The sequence below is a fragment of the Manis pentadactyla genome, chromosome 6 (genome assembly GCF_030020395.1).
Source record: "Manis pentadactyla isolate mManPen7 chromosome 6, mManPen7.hap1, whole genome shotgun sequence".
Taxonomy (NCBI): Eukaryota; Metazoa; Chordata; class Mammalia; order Pholidota; family Manidae; genus Manis; species Manis pentadactyla.
Window position 1 is genome coordinate 9,284,927 of NC_080024.1, and position 18,364 is coordinate 9,303,290.

The 18,364-nt window shown below is 42.4% G+C and overlaps 1 protein-coding gene across 1 annotated transcript in view; it reads left to right on the top strand.

Annotated features, from left to right (window-relative positions):
- The window catches only part of DNER (delta/notch like EGF repeat containing), a 285,543-nt gene extending 270,881 nt beyond the window's left edge, over positions 1 to 14,662 (top strand). The window contains exons 12-13 of the mRNA XM_036913020.2: positions 7,657 to 7,903; positions 13,652 to 14,662. Coding sequence (XP_036768915.2) covers positions 7,657 to 7,903; positions 13,652 to 13,763 — 359 coding nt within the window. The 3' untranslated portion in view covers positions 13,764 to 14,662. The remainder of the gene's footprint in view (positions 1 to 7,656; positions 7,904 to 13,651) is intronic.
- Positions 14,663 to 18,364: the final 3,702 nt, after the last annotated feature.

The following is an 18,364-nucleotide window of genomic DNA, read 5'->3' on the forward strand; positions in this document are numbered from 1 at the left end:
AAATGTGCCAGTGTCATCCGGAGTTCACTGCCGCTAATACAGCCAAAAAATGTGTTTAACAGAAAAGCATTAGAATCGTATCAAAAAATAGAGTCTTTGTGATGAAACATGAAAGAGCACACAGAATGTAAATTCACTTCACATTTATGTCTTCAAGTGTCTTCAAACGTATTGGTTTCCATCAGTTGCCTGGAAAGAAGTCCAGTGAGAATGAGTATATCAAAAAATCTGAAAAACACCTTGAGCCACTTAGACCTAAGCATTCCTTAAAGATGAAATGACAGGAGTTTGAAATCTCATAGTCAACATTTGTATATATTACAGTAATGGATTACCAGGGTTGAGGTAGAAATAAGAACTGATGTGGAATTGTTCTGGGAAATGCAAAAAGTTAGACTTTGAAAGATGTTTTCCTCCCATTTAAATTAGTGAGGAGATTGGATTGTTCCTAAATCTGCCTCCTGGGCCTCCACCTCTTTATTAGGTCAACACAGCTTATCTGCTGTATAACTTTGAAAGGAGGCAAATACAACCTGCAGCCCTGTCTGTCTGTCTGTCTCCTTGCTTGGCTGGCCTCTTCCCCTCCATGCTGGAGGTGTTCCTACAGGTGGTCTGGCACTGCCCATGGCTGCAAGCAGGGTCTTGTCTAATTCTTCATGCGCATCTCAGGTGCAGTGGGGAGGGGAGCGGCAGTACTAGAAGACCTTCTTATCCACAAATATGGACCACATTCTCCAGCATTGGCTTGACTGGTGACACAAGGTGCCGTCTGGGCTCTCTGCTTTTGGCTCAGAGCTTGAGAGGGGAAGATGCTCATATAAAGAATGGTCTTAGGACCACCTGTCCTTGCTGAAGATGGGGAGAATTACTCTCCTGTTAAAGAAAGATACAGAAAGGGATTCCAATGGTCCAAGTGTTACTGGCTGTGACTTGGTGTAGGAAGTTAAGACTAAGGTAGGTGTATTAAGTCCAGTCTGCTGGAGTCTGTTGGTGGAAAGGATCCCCAGATGTGGGTCAGCAGGATGTTGGTTGTTGCCCTGGCCATGGCACTCCTTGTATTTAATTGTGCTGAGCCTCAGTTTACTTGCCCATAAAGTGGGAATGGCAATTCTGTGCAATGACAAATTTTGTGTTTTGGAGCAGAGTAATATCTGTTTATATCTTTTAGGTCTTAATTGTGAAGATAAATATGCAGGAGGGTATGGATAATAAGTCAAGAACATGCAAGATGCCCTCAAATTTTAAAGTAACATCCTATAGTTATAAAAAGTCTAAGTTTTACTTGAATCCAGTGATGATAATATAGATAATAATATAGGCAAAGATATAGAAGGATGGAATATTAAAAAGTTAAAAGTCAGCTTCAAATCCTAGCTCCACCATATTCTCCCTATGTGGCTTGGACAGACAAGTGTACCTCTCGGAGCTTTGTCTTTCTCACTTTTAAGACGGCAATAGGAAGTTTGCTATAAGGATAAAAGGAGGCAAATGCTATGCAGTAGGCACTAAATAAATGCTAGTTTATGGTAGGTCTTATTCCATGAACTGCTCTCAGGGGAGACTAACCTCTAGCAGTTGTCTTTTTCGATGATGCATGCCTAGTTCACAGGCCACCCTGAGTAGCTGGATTCGATGGGATCCACTGTACATCTTGGACCACATTTGAGCTCTCTGTTCACCCAGAGGAGTGCTTTCAATTTGAGGATTTCATTTGCACCATTAGGCCAAAGGCATGAAAGTAAATGTCATCACAGATTAGGCTCTGCCAGGTTCCAGTGTTGGATGCTTCCATCCTGGACTGAGTGACTTCTCAAGGCTGCCCACATTCAGTGGCTCAAGGCCCCTTCCTCCGTCTGCAGAGCCAGCAGTCATGTCACTGTGACCTCTGTTTCCATTCCCGTATCTCCTTCACCAACTCTGCCGTGTCTCCAACCTTCCCGCGTCCCTCATCCATCATAAGGAGTATGATGGTACATTTGCATAAACAGTTGGGATTTTTAAAAATAAAATTAATTATTCTTACTCTCCATCTGGACCTTCACTTCACTCTTCAACGGTAACAACTATTAACCATTATTGTGTATTTTTCCAGATGTATTCAGTCATTTTCTCCTACTTGTAAGTGGGACCATTCTGTACATGCTATTCAGTATCTGGCTTTTATGCTTAATAATGAATTGATATTTATAATATACTGAATGTTTATCCATGTTGGCTTATGCAGGTCTACCTAATTTTTTAGACATCACATGGCTTCTACCGTAGTTCCTCAAACCCTGCCCTATCTTCACATGCAGCCAGAATCATCTTTCCTTATAGTTTTCTAAAAGCATGTGGCCTTTTTTCCTTTTTAAATTGTTTTCCATTTTTTTATTATGGTAGAGCGCATTTAACATGAAAACACCTTAACCATTTTTTTTAGGAGAGCAATTGAGAGACTTTTATTTAGAGATAAAGTGAGAGGACAGAGCTCCTGGCTCATGCCAGGAAGGGACAAGAGAGTCCCAGGCTGGGGTGTTGTCTAGGGGTTTTATAGGCAGTGAGAGACAAAGGGCTAGGGATGTACACCTGCTAAGTGGTCCCAAAATGTTTATCTTTGAAGAGACATTAAGTTTCTTATTAGTCTTCCTGGTTATTTACAAGAAATTTACTGCTCTGATTTCCTCCCAGGATAGCAGCTTCCTGGTCTGGGAGCCTATCGCTCAAGGCTGCCTGCTTTGCTCCCAAGGTGGGCTGAGTTGTCTGTTTGTTCAAGAGGATGTTAAAGTTACTTTTTAACAAAGTGGGTTTTAAAAATGCAATCTTATTTTCAAGAAGGAATCCTTCCTGTTTTTACTATGTTGTTTTGGGCTTGCTGCCTTAACCATTTTAAGTGTGCAGTTCAGGGGTTCACATGGTTGTGTGAACCCCTTTCATCCTGCAAAACTGAAACCTGGTACCTGTTAAGCATTAACTCCCCATGACCCCCTCCTCCCTGACCCTTGCAACAACCATTCTACTCTTCTTTCTTTGCAAAATCTCCCCTTTTCCCTCACCCCAGCCTCTAGTAACCATGATTCTACTCTCTCATACTATGAGTTCCGCTTCCATTTTTTCTTCAGATGCCACATTGAAGTGAGATCATGCCATATTTGTCTTTGTGTGCCTGACCTATTTCACTTGGCGTGAACATCTTCCAGGTGGTTGCAAGTGGCAGAGGCATCTCTTCAAAGTGCAAATCTGAAGACTCAGACCCTCCCTCCCACTGCAGTTTCTATCCCTGTGCAGGCCACACTCTTATTACAATAAATAAATAACTGAAAACCAAGGGCCACACTACTCCTCTGGGATGCCTCAGGGGTAACCCTCCTTACCCAGCTCTGCCCCACCTTGCTCCCTTGGGCGGCCACATTCTCCCCGTCGAGCACCTCTCTCTGCTCTCTGCCTCCTCCCAGGCTTTTGCCTGGAACAGGCTTCCCTGTCTCTCCCCCATCCCTGGTGGACACCTGCTCACCCTTAGAGCCCAGCTCCCTGTGGGCTCCCATCGCAAACACTCCCCCGATTCTCCAGTTAGGTGGAGCTTCTCCTTGTCCTCTCTAGGAGCCCCGTGGAGTTTGTCTCCAATGGCTTTTCATGCTGTATGTCCACGTTTACTCTGTGATCATTTGTTTGATCTCTAGGTGCTTCAAAAGACTGGGGGCCCTGGAGCCCACTTTCTCTCTGCCTTCCCTACTTTTATTCCCAGCAACCAGTGCAATGTCTGGCACATAGTAGGTGCTTAATTAATGTTTGACCAGCGAGTGGATCCCTACAAAAGAAATAAGCTATTCCTTCCATTCCGTTTCCCATGCCTTCCTCTTCTGAAGATTTAGTGAGAGCTGTTGGTATTTTCCAATCTCATTGACTGCTTTGATTGTCCAAATAACTTATAGCTGTAAAAAACATGAGGTAATTTGAAATCCTCCTTACAATTGTTCTAGATAGCAGATGGTCTCAAAAATTATCTAGCTATCTAAGTGACATCTACACAAAGGACACTCTCACTGTCTTTTTAAATAGCATAGGTGGGCACATTAACTAGTCTAGCTACATTCATGTAAGTAAATTAAGAAACAGATATGGGCAATGTGTTTTAGAATTAAGTTAATAAATCTAATGAAGTCTGTTTTTGGTGGAGGGGAGGTTGTTGGTGAGTCTGATTTTATTCTCAGTTTGGCCACGACTGCCTGTTTACCTTGAGCAGCTGCTCCAAGCCCAGCTTCTCTATGTATCTCATGGTGATGTTTTTAGCACCAACTGACATGTTAAAGGCAAAAGAACTTTAGAAAATACAATACCTCAAACAAATTTAGTTTGACCTGAAATACAAATGGTCTCTTAGGCTCCGAAGTGGGACATTTTTCCTGAGCAGTTCGTGTGCATGCACTCCCAGGCAGGCACCTGCTGGGGCTGACGAGGGTCTCCCGTCAGCACGTGCTGGCACACAACTCTTCACCGAGCTGAGCTGCCGCTGACATAGTAAATGATTCATGCCGTGAAACTCCCAGGATGCAGCAAAGCAATGACTTATGAGGGCTGCGCCTGGACCGGGAAATGGCAGCTGCAGCCACCTGGTGCAGATGAATCTGGTGCTTCTCAGACCAAGTGTTGGATTTATTCAGATTCGCCTGTCTACTCACCCAGTTAGCATCTAAAGCAGCCACATCCACTTCTCTCAGGGAAGTTTGAGATGACAATAAGGTGGAAAGAGAAAAGGGGAGGGAGAAAATGGAACTTTTAGGAGAAATTTCAAGAAAGTTCTCCCCGAAGTCCAAAAGGCTTGGAATGCAGAGTTTGGGGAAATAGAGCAGATGGTCCCATATGCAGGCAGGTTGGGCAGCTTGTCAGGCCTGAGACATTGTGCTGAGCATGTAACCCAGGGCTGTTGTCTTTCCACTGTAGTGGCCATGTTTGCACCTGCTGTGTGTATACAGTTGATATGATGTGTAAGCTGCCCACATCCCATCAATTATGCATCAACTATAACAATCATCAAGAACTTGTGTGGCCCTGCCACAGTGGTCATATTTGAGCCCTCTGCCCCCTTGGGGTAGCGAGAGTTTGGGCTGCCCTTGAGTTGATGCTACATGGGTGTGTGTTTCGCATATTGTGAGCTTTGGGCTCCTGCCCACAGCTGAATTTTTCAGAGAATGTATTCAAGAAATACTTGGAAATCAAGTAAGACATGCTTCCCTTTCAGCCAGAAGAGTGAGTGCCTCCCTCAGTGTGCATCAGGTATTGACAAATGAAAAGGCTGCCAGTTTGAAGACAGCCTTAGTTCTGATTTCACAAAACACCTTCTCCCCTCCATTGCAACCATTTATTTGCAGTTATTTATGACCATGTGCCTGTATGTGAGCTGGTTCAGATGGGGCAGTGAGTGAGCTGACGGTCCCTCTGTACTGTTCCATGGGCTTTGTGAGCTCAGGCAGGCAGGCCCAATGGCAAAACCCAACCTCTAGGGTAAAAATCCGGGAGTCCCAAGATCTGGACACAAACACAAAAGTCACCTCATTCATTCTATTCTTCTCAGGCTCTCAGAAACCATCTAGGCCTGGGTGTGGGTCCTTTTCCCATTAGACTTCTAGGTAAGAGGTCTGCATGCTTAGCTTTCATTTGAGTATCTACTTCTGTCCGAACTTTGGACTAAAACTTTTCAAGGCAAAGAATATCTGATTCTTGGACCACATGATCACTGAATATATAGCTAAGATAACGGTGTAAGTACCCAGAAACCACAAATTCTCTCACCTAAAATGGAACAGTGAGAAGAGTCCAGAGGACTTCATGGGAAGACATTCTTGCCCTCCCCCCGCATGCCATTTCCGGGCACCAAGAGTCCTACTGAGAACATGATGGCCTGGAGGTGTGCTGGTGGTGAGAGGAGAGAAGCATCTTCTTTTCCATGTGAATTTAGCTTCTTTAACCCTTTTAAATTTTCGCAGATTCCTTTCAAATCCTGTTCACGTTACCCTGTACATTCCATTTGTGTGCAGGTCTCTAAACAGGACATAATTTGACACCCTTGACCTGTGCCAGACACAGAGATTATGTCGCATTCTTCCGTTTTTCTCCCACTCATACAGGTTGGTGTATTTTGAAAGGGTTCAGGCAATGCTTGATAATCCTCAGCTCAGAGCTTGAGCCTCAGCGGACAGCATCCTCTTCCTCTTTAGCCCTCCCTCCTCTACCCCCACCGCTGCTCCTCCCCAGGGACCACCCACCACACGCCCAGTCATGGACTTCCTTATTTTTCTTATGTGTTTTCTAATTTATACTCCCAGCAAGCCCATGGGGAATACGTTGCTTTTTTCTTCTAATAAATGAAGAAAATGAGGCTCAGGGAGATGAAGTAAATGTTGCAGCCAGGATTGAAAGCAAGGTTGGTGTGATCCCAAGGCCCACACTTTTTCTACTAGTTATGTTGGAAGGTAATCCCATGGATGTTTTCTTCAAATAACTTATTTCTTATTTTTAAATTATTGTGAAAGAAATACATTATTCTTTTGAAAAATTCTGGAAAAGACCAACAAGTGTGAGGAAGGAAATAAAAAGCACTTGTAATCGTGCCTTCCAGAGATCGCATTTATTTGCACGTTGCTGTGTGAAGCAGAGGCTAAGAGCTTGGACCGAGGCTTGCCCTCACCCAGCAGGTGATGTCAGTTTCCTGGACAGTGGAGAGAGAGAATAATATGTCTTCTGTTGGTAGAAATGATTAAATGAAAGCTTAGCACAGTGAGAAGACAGCAAATGTTCATCATTACTATCATTGTATCCTGAGCTTTTTGGCATGTTGACAGATACTTTAAGCTCACACATGATTGAATGGTACAACTGGGTCCTGTTTGGTAACCTTCTTTTATTCTTTTGCTATTTGATGAACATCTCTCCATGTTACTAAGAGTTGACTATGTAGGTTGTTTCCCATTTTTTCACTTTTATAAATTGTGTTGTCTCCTGGTGGGGTGGAGAGAGAATATGGGGGTGTGGTGGGGGCTCTAGTTATATCTGGAACATTTTATTCCTTTAAAAAAGACCTGAAAAAAATCTAAAGCAAAAGTGGTCAAATATGAACATTTATTAACTTTGAGCAGTGAGCACATGGCTGCCTTTTTCTAAATGTGTAATCGTTGATATTTAACATTTAAAATTGTGGTTCTGAGATGAAATTGTACATAGGGTTTTATGCCTTTATAGGACCATTTCCTCAGCATAAATTCAAAAGATTAGAATTTCTGGGACAAAGGGTATATCATTTAGTCCTGACACATTTCCCTACAATAATTGTCAACTGTAGTTATCAAAATTTGAAAGTAATATCTGGGAACTGATAGAGGAATTGCATTTAAAAATAATTAGGAAACTAAACAATTTTCTACCTGTATTTCTGCAGTGAGTTCCTTTTTTATGTCATTTGCCCATTTTTCTATTGTTTATGGTTTTTCTTAGTAATTTGTAAGAGGTCTTTATATATAAAAGCCCTTGATATTAGCCCTTGATCTAGATTATACATAGAAAATAATTCTTCCTCGTTTGGACGGCCCTTCTATTTTAAGTTACTGATGTAAGGACAGGAAAGACCTTTCCCTTCTAAAGGCCACAGCTCACGTCCAGCCTCATGCTTGCTGTTGCCTTCAGACCTGCGGTGGAAGTCCGGGCACATGGCAGAGAGTCTCACCAGCATGCCTCGGCACTCCCTGTACATCATCATCGGAGCCCTGTGTGTCGCCTTCATCCTCATGCTGATCATCCTCATTGTGGGGATTTGCCGCATCAGCCGCATCGAGTACCAGGGCTCCTCCAGGCCGGCCTATGAGGAGTTCTACAACTGCCGCAGCATCGACAGCGAGTTCAGCAACGCGATCGCGTCCATCCGGCATGCCAGGTGGGCTGCTCGAGGCTGGGGAGGAGGGGGGGGGTGCTTCCACCGGAGCACTCCTGGTACCAGGGCTGTATTATAAACAGGACATTGCCTCCACAAACAGGATTTCTTAGAAAGCATAGGTTCAAGGTAGTATCAAGGGGACAAATAATTAGGCTGCTTTATGAGCAAACCTTTTTAAATTTGCTGCTAGCTTTCTGTTTTCATTGACTACATTTATTCATTTAATTTGTATTTGTGCTATAAGTATCTGATTCTTAGTCACTGTGTTCACAGTACTCTTTGATGATTTCTTCTGTGAATGTCTTTAGCTCTGTTGTTCTTTAAACAGTCAGCATGGATATAAATTATTCCATTTGATTTAAGGGCTTGCTTAAAGAATGACAGACAGCTATCACTCTGCTGTTAGGGTTCATATTACATAAAACAGTATGTTTTTTTTATGGAGGAAAGACTCCTGGAGAGGCAAGGAGTTGGTGTGGTAGCAGAGAATGAGTATGAGTTTAGATGTCTGAGGTACAACATTGAGTCCCAACTACTGCATTTACCTGGCTCTGGAATTTAGATCATTTAACCTTCCACAAATAAGTTCCCTCAACTGTAAAAAGGGATAACTCCATCTCCTTACAGAGTCAGGGCAATCAAATTAAATTACAAATATTAAAGACTTGCAAAAACAGGTAACACCATAATTACTTATGCAAATCTATTATAATACTAAAAGAACAGTAACTCTAACATTTTGTTGTTTTTCAAAGAATACTTACTACAAAAATAATAGTGGTATTTCTTGTTAAAGCAAGCTATCTTTTTAAAATTGATAGAACAATCTGAAACATAATTCAGAAAGTCGGTACTGTGGTAGAAGGTGGCTGAGCTCAGCGCCTCAGGACTAGGCCTCAAGAAGACCCTTTGCTGTGTAGTGTTTGCTGGGATGTTGAATGTTGGTATCGATCAAGACGCAAGCAGATCCAAATGGCATAGAAGCTAAGAGGTTCAGAAAGTTTGCTTTCTTCAAAAGGAAACCCCAAACTTGAGATTCAGACCTTCTAGTGATCTTGCCACTCCAACAGAAGCGAAAGCCAGACCGAGCTTCCAGGGATAGGAGCCAGGGAAAGAGGGAAGCTGGGAGTCACAGAGCATCTGCCCCAGGGCCTAGGGGGGGGCAAGGGGGACTTCTCTGTGGGAACTGCACTAGCCTTTGCCTCTGTAACCATGAGAGAAAAGAGTTTTCTCTTCTAAGTCAGGCCATACACAGCTGCTCATGATTGATTCCTTCCTTTAAGGGTCAACCTGGCAACACAGCTTCCGGGAAGCCCCTGAAAGTCTCACCTTAGTTGTTTATTTGACTTCTCCACGAGCCTGCACATAAAAGTCAGTGGCTTTTACTTCAGTATCTCCAGCGGGTCCTGGCCCATAGTGGACCTTACTAACATTTGAGGTCTGAAACGAGTGGACAGTCTTGATGAAGGGTTGGCCTAGGATGTCGATTTCCCTGAGAGCAGACTCACCCCAGGGCACTGGCTTAGTGGGCGGAGCCAGCCAGCAGGGGCATTCGCAGCACTCTGAGCTCATTGGGTGGGAGGTAGAGGATGTAAAAAGGAGAGAATACATAAGTGCCTTTGTTGCTCCGGAGTCCTCTTTCTGCTCTCCATTCCTGGAGGGGCTGAGTCAGCAGGAGGGAGCAGAATCTGTGGTTCTATACTGGGATATATTGGGAGATCCTAGGAATCAGATCCCCTCCAGCTCTAGAGGAATCTCTGGCTAAGATCTTTTTGCATTCAAGAGGAAGAGTATTTTATTTCAGCCCCAGAATAGTTTAAGATAGATTCTTTTGAGCTTCCTGCTCATATAGCCCAGTTGGAAGATTTTTAACTGAATACACTTGGAAGGGAAGAATGAACTTCAAAGTACTTACAAACCTGTTCTTGATTTGGTACTGATTTTTATCAAAAATATTTACTGCAGAATTCCTAACCAACAAGCTCCTACATGCCCCAGTGACTGCAGATAAAACCACTGAAGTTAATACAATACTTTCCCAAATATCTGGAAACATTCCCTTCTAAACATTTATTCAGCTCTGACCTGTGGTTCTACAGTACGGCTCTCTAGGGGTCCTGGCTGGTTGGCCCTTTTTGCCCCCTTTTCCCAGAAATCCTTGAAAGGCATTGAAGAAAATTATACCTTTTGATGTTCACCTGGCCCCAGTTTTCAGGTCTGGTAGCTAATGTCCATTTCACAGCCTGGGCCCCTGCTGCTAGCCTGTAGGTGACATTGAATCGCAATGACTGCAGCTCGGCAGCCACACAGACACATACTGAGTGGGTCACCTGTGACCCTCACAAGTGTCTGCTGATTCTGATGTCAGCCCGTGGTGCTGGAGCTGGGTTGAGAAGGAGTCCCCTCTCTCTTGCTAAGAGTCATATTTTCTATTGCTGCTTTGTTTACACTCAGGCTGGAAGGAGTCTGCAACTGACCAGCAAATGGGCATTCCAGGTTCTGGAGCTGAAGTCCCATCTCAGGTGTTGATCACCCACTTCCCCATCAGCTCTGAGTGCCTGATCACAGACAAAAACAGGAGAGCTGTGGCAGGACACAGCCACCTTTTCTCAAATAGCATCTCCCAGTTTGGGCCTTTTTCACGGTCAGATCCACCTGACTTTGTTTGTCCGTGGTATTGTTTTAGCTGTTGACTTTCAGGGAACTATAGACTAGAATGATGTACACTCTTTGGTCTGCCTTATAACCGGTAGCTCTATCTTTTGTTCCTTTAGTAAAATCAAGTATACAAGATTTGTCACTAAATATGTTTGAGATGTCATTAACATTGACCCTATGGGTGCCAAACTTCTGTTCCTGTTTCTATGGCAGTTAATATGGCCAGACACTATGCCAGATCCTTTGGAGAGAGGGGCTGTGGGTGATTCTTACAGTCTTTGCCAAGGGCCTACAAAATATCTGTAACTTGGCAGGCTATACATCCTCTTGAGTTTCTGCTACTACTCAGCTCTGCCTTTCTAGTGTGAAAGCAGCACAGGCATTATGAACAGGAGCAACTGTGTTCCAATAAAACTTTATTAAAAAAAATAGGCAACAGGCTGTAGTTGGCTTGTAGGCAGTAGTTTGCTAGCCCCTGGACTACATTATAATTTTCTCTAGCTTCCAATTTTTTTTTTCTTTTTTACAAATTCCTGCCGTTACACAGGCAAGCTCTTATACCGGTTTCATGCTTAAAATGGAATCCTGTAGGTGTCACCTTCTTTCCTAACATCCACCCAATTCTGAGAAACAAAGGAAATATAAAAAAGCTACTAGTATTGCAAATTTAAGTATGAATGCAGATTCTTTTTCAGTGTGAGCTCACCACGGTGATAAGCGTGGGAGAATCAAGGAAAATTTGGTTACACTTTGTAGTGTTTTTTAAACCATTTTAACTTCCACATGGTAGGCACTGCCCTTTGGGTATAGATCTCTGTAGCATCTAAGGAATCCGCACAGGCTTCTCCGCAGCTGGTGACGTCACGGTGCAGGGATTCCAGCTCTAAGATAATGCCGGGGCTGTTGGTCCGCCTTTAACCATGTTACCTTGTAACCGGCATTACCCTGTAAGACCTGTACCAGCTTGGGGTCGGCCTCATTGGCACCGTCCACACAGCTGAGTTAGCTGTCTCGCCATGAAGCCATGCTCCTCGTTGGTGGGTCGCCTTTGAGCATGTGCGCTGGGTACGTGGCTGCTCTTGAGTGGTTTTAGCCTTGCCTTCTTATATTCTGTGGATCTGAAACACTTATTCTCAAACCTCCCTTGTCAATATTCAGCTCCATGACAACAATTTAAGATTACAGCCCTTTGAACTATAGTTTATGGATAGACTACATAATATAGAGGTGTTTATTCCAAAAAAATATATATAGAGAGAGGTGTTTAACTCCAGATTTGGGGGAAACAAATTCTTCTTCAACTATGAAATCATATAAAAATAAAATAAACATATATTCAGCCTATGAAGTTGCTTGGATTTTTCCTCTTGACCAATCGGCTAATCAGTTATTAATAATTAATATCAATGAGTAATATGATTCACTCACCCTTCTGTCAGAGTTCTCACAGGAAATCATCCAAAAGCTACTATTCTAGGATGGAGAGCTTTTCACAATATTATTAGTGGTACATGTTACCAATGTATCTAGCTATTATCAAAATATTTGCATCTTAAAGCAGCATCTGAAATTTTCAGACTTGGGGGAAAGGACAAGATCCAGTTGGCTTTTACATGGTTGCCCCTTTTCCAATTCCAGATCACGCAGGCCTCACTCAGTTTCGATACACAGGTGCGGGCTGGAACCCGACCCACATGTGTACATGCACAACCCCGGGCCTTTGCTGAGGCTTCACATTTTAGACACGATTTTCCTGAAGTCTTTCTAATGTTGCAGTAGCATCTGTAGGTTTCTTGGTGGCAGAATGCATCAGCTCTTTGACTCTGCATTTTGCCTTGGTGCCCGTGCGGTATGGTTTGTGCCTTTGTGCACCTGAAAGCCAGTAAATCTTGGGGTGAATTGGAATAATCTATGAATGTTTAAGATTGATGAATGTTTAAAAATGAAAGATGATATGAAGAATGCAGTGTTTGCTCATTTCTCTCTTGATTCTACTTCTCATTGCTGTATGTGAGAGGTCAGATTTCCCAAGGGATCAGAGGAAGGCCTAGGAAAGGAGGGAGATGGGGTGTGAGCGTAGTAAATAAATCCCTTAATATCTCAGAGAGCCTATCCTAGCAATGTTCCTAACAGTTAAGGCTCTTCAAAAATTTATTTTTCAGTAAGCTCTGTTGGACTTGAAACAGTTAAAAAATGCTGTCTATATAAAGGAGAAGGAGGAGTGGGTTAGTGTGGAAGATTGTTTAAACCATACTGCAGTCCAGGGACTTTGGGGAAGGTGAGGTCTTGAATGGGAAGAGACCACCCAGAAGCTGAATTGGCCTTATTTTAATAATTGCCATCTTAAGACTGGTTTGGCAGGAATTCCTAAAACTGGATTCTGACACCCTTGGTTTCTGGGAGTCAGTCCTGACATCAGGGGGATTTTGATGTATATGAGTCTGTTGGGACCGTGGCTTTGTGTTCAGGGAAAAAACAATGGCTTTTTTGTATGTGGGAGTAATAGGTGGAGGGGGCTGGACGGTGGGTGTCAGCACAGTTTGTGGACAGACACCTCCTTACTTGCAGTCCGTTCTTCCCTCTGCCCGTCTCTGTGTGCCGGGACCTCACATGGCCTCTGAGCCGTCACAGCTCTTCTGCAAGTCCCACGGGAGAGGCTGGCTGTCCACAGTCCAGGGAAGACCACCCTGCCACTCTGTATTCCAGGCACTACCGTGGATGTAAATAAACTTGCCTTGCCAAATGGTTACGGGTCACAGAAGAAAAAGACAAATCAATACACATTTTCTTGAAACCTATTGTAGAGCTGTCACCCCTGACTGCTTTGCCAAGATTTAACCTAGAAGCTTCAGCATTAATTTGGACTCCACGTTTTGCAAAATCCATTTTTTGCCTCCTGCATTGAAGACTAATATTTATACTCATTCGTATTTCTCCCAGGATATCTTAAATTTATGTCCTCGCTAGAGAACATAAAATTTTTATAGTTCTGCTTGATTCTTGAATGTAAGTTATTCTCATCATTTGCCTTTAACAGGACTTAAGATCCAGTATTTATCTAACCGGAGTCCTCTTTCCCTGTGATTTCAGGTTTGGAAAGAAATCTCGGCCTGCGATGTATGATGTGACCCCCATCGCCTATGAGGATTACAGCCCCGACGACAAACCTTTGGTCACACTGATTAAAACAAAAGATTTGTAATCTTTTTTTTTTTTTTGGATTATTTTTCAAAAAGATGGGATACTACACTCATTTAAATATTTTTAAGAAAATAAAAAGCTTAAGAAATTAAAAATGTTAGCTGCTCAAGAGTTTTCGGTAGAATATTTAAGAACTAATTTTCTGCAGCTTTTAGTTTGAAAAAAGTATTTTAAAAACAGAATTTGTGAAACCCATAGACAACGTTTTAATGTACTTTCAGCGCTCTGAACTGTGCTCTTCGCCTCGTGTGTGCGCTTTTCATGGTAGACACTGTCATGAAACCCAGATAGTTTCTGTGGTCATTGCAGAATAAGTCTCATCGAGGAGAAGTTCCTGTTTGATGTGTGAGTGCCGGCTTTCTGAGTAGAGGTAGGAAACACGTAGAGTATGATGCATAATACAGTATATCCGTTACTTAAAAAGAAGCCTGACATGTTTTGTGAAAAAGAAACTAGTTGCATTTATTATTCCTAACCCGAGTGAAATTAGCCTTTATTCTGTGCATGGGTAAGGAACTTCTTTCTGCTCTGTTCTGATGAACTTCGTGGGAACATTCTTTTGAGTTTGTTTCTGTCATTTTTGTAACAGCCGTCAAGCTAGGCCTGGAAAACATACGTGGTGAAAGGGCCTAGTGAGGCAAATTATGATCAAACTGAATCTATAGTTCCTTTAGAAAGTCAGAGTTTTTATATTGTGAGTAAATTAAGTTTACGTTGGAGCTCTCTGTTGCTAAGAGGTAGTAAGCATAAGAAAGTACTGGTCCCTTCAGTAGTGAGTATTTCTCATAGTGCATCTTTATTTATATCCAGGACATTCCTGTGGCTGTGTTTGATTGATATGTGCTTCTTCTGATTCTTCTAATTTCAAAGAAAATTGAATAAATGTTACCAAGTCAAGTATGCACTGGTCTCTGTCCTTTTTCAAATGACATAAACATTTTGAATTTGATATTGATTGTCAGACACACAACATCACTGTTTTTTACATTTTAAATATTCTAAGGAGTACCCTTCAAGGCTGCCAGAATGTTCCGGTGCCTTCTGGGAGCCCTCCTGACATAATTATCAGTGAACCATCCCTCCCTTCTTGTAAACATAAGAGGTGGAAAAAAATTAACAAGAAATCTCATTTTAACTTTTACATCAGAAATTGCCAGTGAAATGCAGCACACATGACTACTGAGGTGCACTGAAATCCAGAAATGCTTCCAGGCGTGATGTGAGGGCTCCTGGGGCCTCAAGAAACATCTTACCTATGCTACTGTCCTGTGGAGGTCAAATGAAAATTGCCCTAGCAAACAGCAGCTTGGTCCTTAGAAACTCGGAGGCAGCTTAGAGCCACCCTGTGTTCAATTCCATTTTGCATTCAAATGCTGAGCTGGAATCCCAAAGTCACTTTTTAAAAACCTGTTCAACTTCACCTGGGAACATTTGGTAAGGCCAAGAGAAGCTTTGAAACCAGGTACAATGGAGGGTTTTAAGCAAAAAGGAGTCTTTAAGATGCTTTTCCTTCCCTCTCTTCCCTCCATGCATTAGCCCCTAATCCTACAAATGACATAGTAATACACCCACAGTCCAATCTTCAAATGATGTAGTGCAATATATTAATATTTTTAGTTCATTTGAATGTTGGGAAGTGATGTGAGAACAAAATGTGGACATGGTTGGTTGAGCATCCATGGGAACACACACAGACCCTGCTTACTTCCATCTTCCTGAGGAAGACTTGGTTGCCCAGACACCTCCATCTGCAGGGTGGAGGGTGTTCACTCTATCTTCCTGTTGACTCCCCCTCATGCTTGAGGGCAGCATCTGGGATGTGGGGTCTTCACTTGGAAGCTGTTTTGATCATACTGTCTCAAACACTTTTCAATCTTCCAAATTCTTAAGCTCATTAGATGTGATGCCCCTTAGCGGACTTGTTTGGAAACTAAATAGACTTTTACCGGTCATAGTTTGTCTTTTTAAAGCAAATTAATGGACCGACTAATTCAGACTCTGAGCTGACACATCTCCTTCTGACACTCTCAGCACCAACACCAAACACATTTAAAGACCTTCGCTGATTCATTTGGGAATAACACGTCTCACTGGACACTTGTTCTGTGTCGGGCAGATGGTGAGCAACAAGCCCCTCACCAAAGGATCCTGGCTCCCGAGCCCATGGGTTGTTTTGAACCAGCCTTCATGTAGTAACCAAATAAATACAGAATTACACTTCGAAGGGCACAATGAATGACAGTTAAACACTGCCATTTGGCAGCTAATATTTGTAGCAGAGTGGACGGGAATCTTGTTTTCAGTGGTTTGCTTGCTAACAACTTTGGGCAAGTAACTGTCTGGGCCTGTGCTTTGTAGTTTGGGAAGTGAGGATGAGGTAGTCCTTTCTTGGGAGGCCATGGTGAGAATTAGATGCCAGAATGTGTGTGGATCCTTTAGCCCACCTCAGCACATGTTAAGCATTCGGCACATGTTAGCTGACCCATTTCTGGGTGTGGTTATATTTTAGGTACAGACTGTATCGCAAAGCAGGTTAATAAGCTTGCAATGATGGTTAATGTCTGTGATCTGCAGTTCATGCGTCATGGATGCTGGTGAGTTACTAGTCCTCAAGCATGGGGCACTTTCTCTGAATGGGTTTCAAACACTCCATTGTCATGTTCAGTTGTTACTTTGCATTAATTTGTGAAAAAAGCATTTGTTTAGTAAGCATAAACTACTGGCCAGGACTTGTTGAACTGGTGATAGTCTTATAACTTAATGCCTACAAATAAGTTTAGGTTACAAGTTTTATTGTTAAAGGAATTTTGAGTTTATTTTAAGGGATTAAACAGAAAAACTATATGAAAGATGTACACAGCTAATTATAAAATTTTAAGTAACTGCTCCAAACAACCCTGGCTGACACTGTTAGCTTCCTCCACAACAGCCATTTCTCTGCACTTTCCAACCCATGTAGCTGAAAATGCTGATGCCAGCATTCCCAGCATCCTTTGCTTTCAGGGGTGAGCATATGCCTCAGGGTTGGTCAGCAGGAGTTTTGAGGAAATCTGGAGCTTTCTAAAATTCTGTTCCTCCCTGATAAGAGAGAAGACTGAACATAGACTTCCTGTTGTTGCTTCCTGCTTTGTGTACGTTTACGTAAAGACCTAGGGCTTGTAATGGCTGTAAACCTTTCCCAACTGTGAGAGGAGGAGCTTTGCCCAATTATGAGGATGGTAGAGGGGAAAGAAGGAAAGAGATGGTGCTTAGTGATGAAACTGAACCTTTTTTTTCTTCTAGTGGGGAATTTTCTTAAAATAGTACTTTATTTTTTTTCCAGCTTTATTTAGGTATAATTGACAAAATTACAAGACATTTAAGGTATACAATGTGCTGATTTGTTACATGTTTACACTGGGAAAAGATTCCCCCTACTGAATTAATTAACACATTCAAATTTACTTTTTTTCTTGGTGAGAACATTTAAGTCCTACTCTCTTAGCAAATTTCAAGTATACAATACAGTCTTAATCAAATCTAGTCACCAGGTTGTATATTAGATTCTCAGACCTTATTTATCTGGAAGTTTGTACCCTTTTACCTACTTCTCCCTATTTCTCCCACCTCCAGCCCCAACTTCTGGCAACCATTTTTCTACTCTCCATTCTATGAGTTTGGCTTTTTTTTTTTTTTTTTTTTTTAAGATTCCACATATAAGTGACACCATGCACATTTTCCTGTTTGGTTTAGTTCACTTAGTATAGTAGCCTCCAGGTTTATCCATGTTGACATCAATGATAGGATTTCCTTCTTTTTAAAGGCTGGGTAGTATTCCTTCATACACGCACACACACACACACACACACACACACACACACACACACACACACAGCAGTCCCCCCTCATCCACGGTTGTATTTTTCTTGGTTTCAGTTACCCTCAGCGTGCTGTGGCCCAGAAGCCGATGAACCTCCTCCTGCATATCCTCAGGTCATTAGCAGCCCAGCTCTGTGTCACAGTGGCTGCTGTCATTCACCTCATTTCCTCTTGTCACGTGGGCACTTTGCATCTCACATCGTCACAAGAAGGGTGAGTACAGTACAGTAAGATATTTTGAGAGAGACCATATTTATATAACTTTTATTATAGTATGTTGTTATTATAATTGTTCTATTTTATTAGTCATTGTTAATCACTTTATTTATAAAGTAAACTTTATCATAGGTATATAGTATAAAAGTACACAGCAGACACAGGCTTCAGTGCTCTCTGTGGGGGTGTTAGAATGTATCCCCTGTGGACAAGGGTTAACTTCTGTACCACACTGTCTTTATCCATTCATCCACTGGTGGACGCTGCAGTCGTTTCCATTCCTTGGCCATTGTGAATAGTGCTGCAGTGAACATGAGATAGTGATTTTGTTTCCTTTGTGTGTATGCCCAGAAGTAGGATTGCTGGCTAGTATGGTGGTTCTAGTTTTAATTTCATGAGGAATCTCCACACTGTTTTCCACGATGGCTCTATCAGTTTACATTCCCACCAGCAGTGTACAAGGGTGCCTTTTTCTCCATATCCTTGTCTGCACTTGCTGTTGTCTTTTTGATAATAGACATCCTAAGA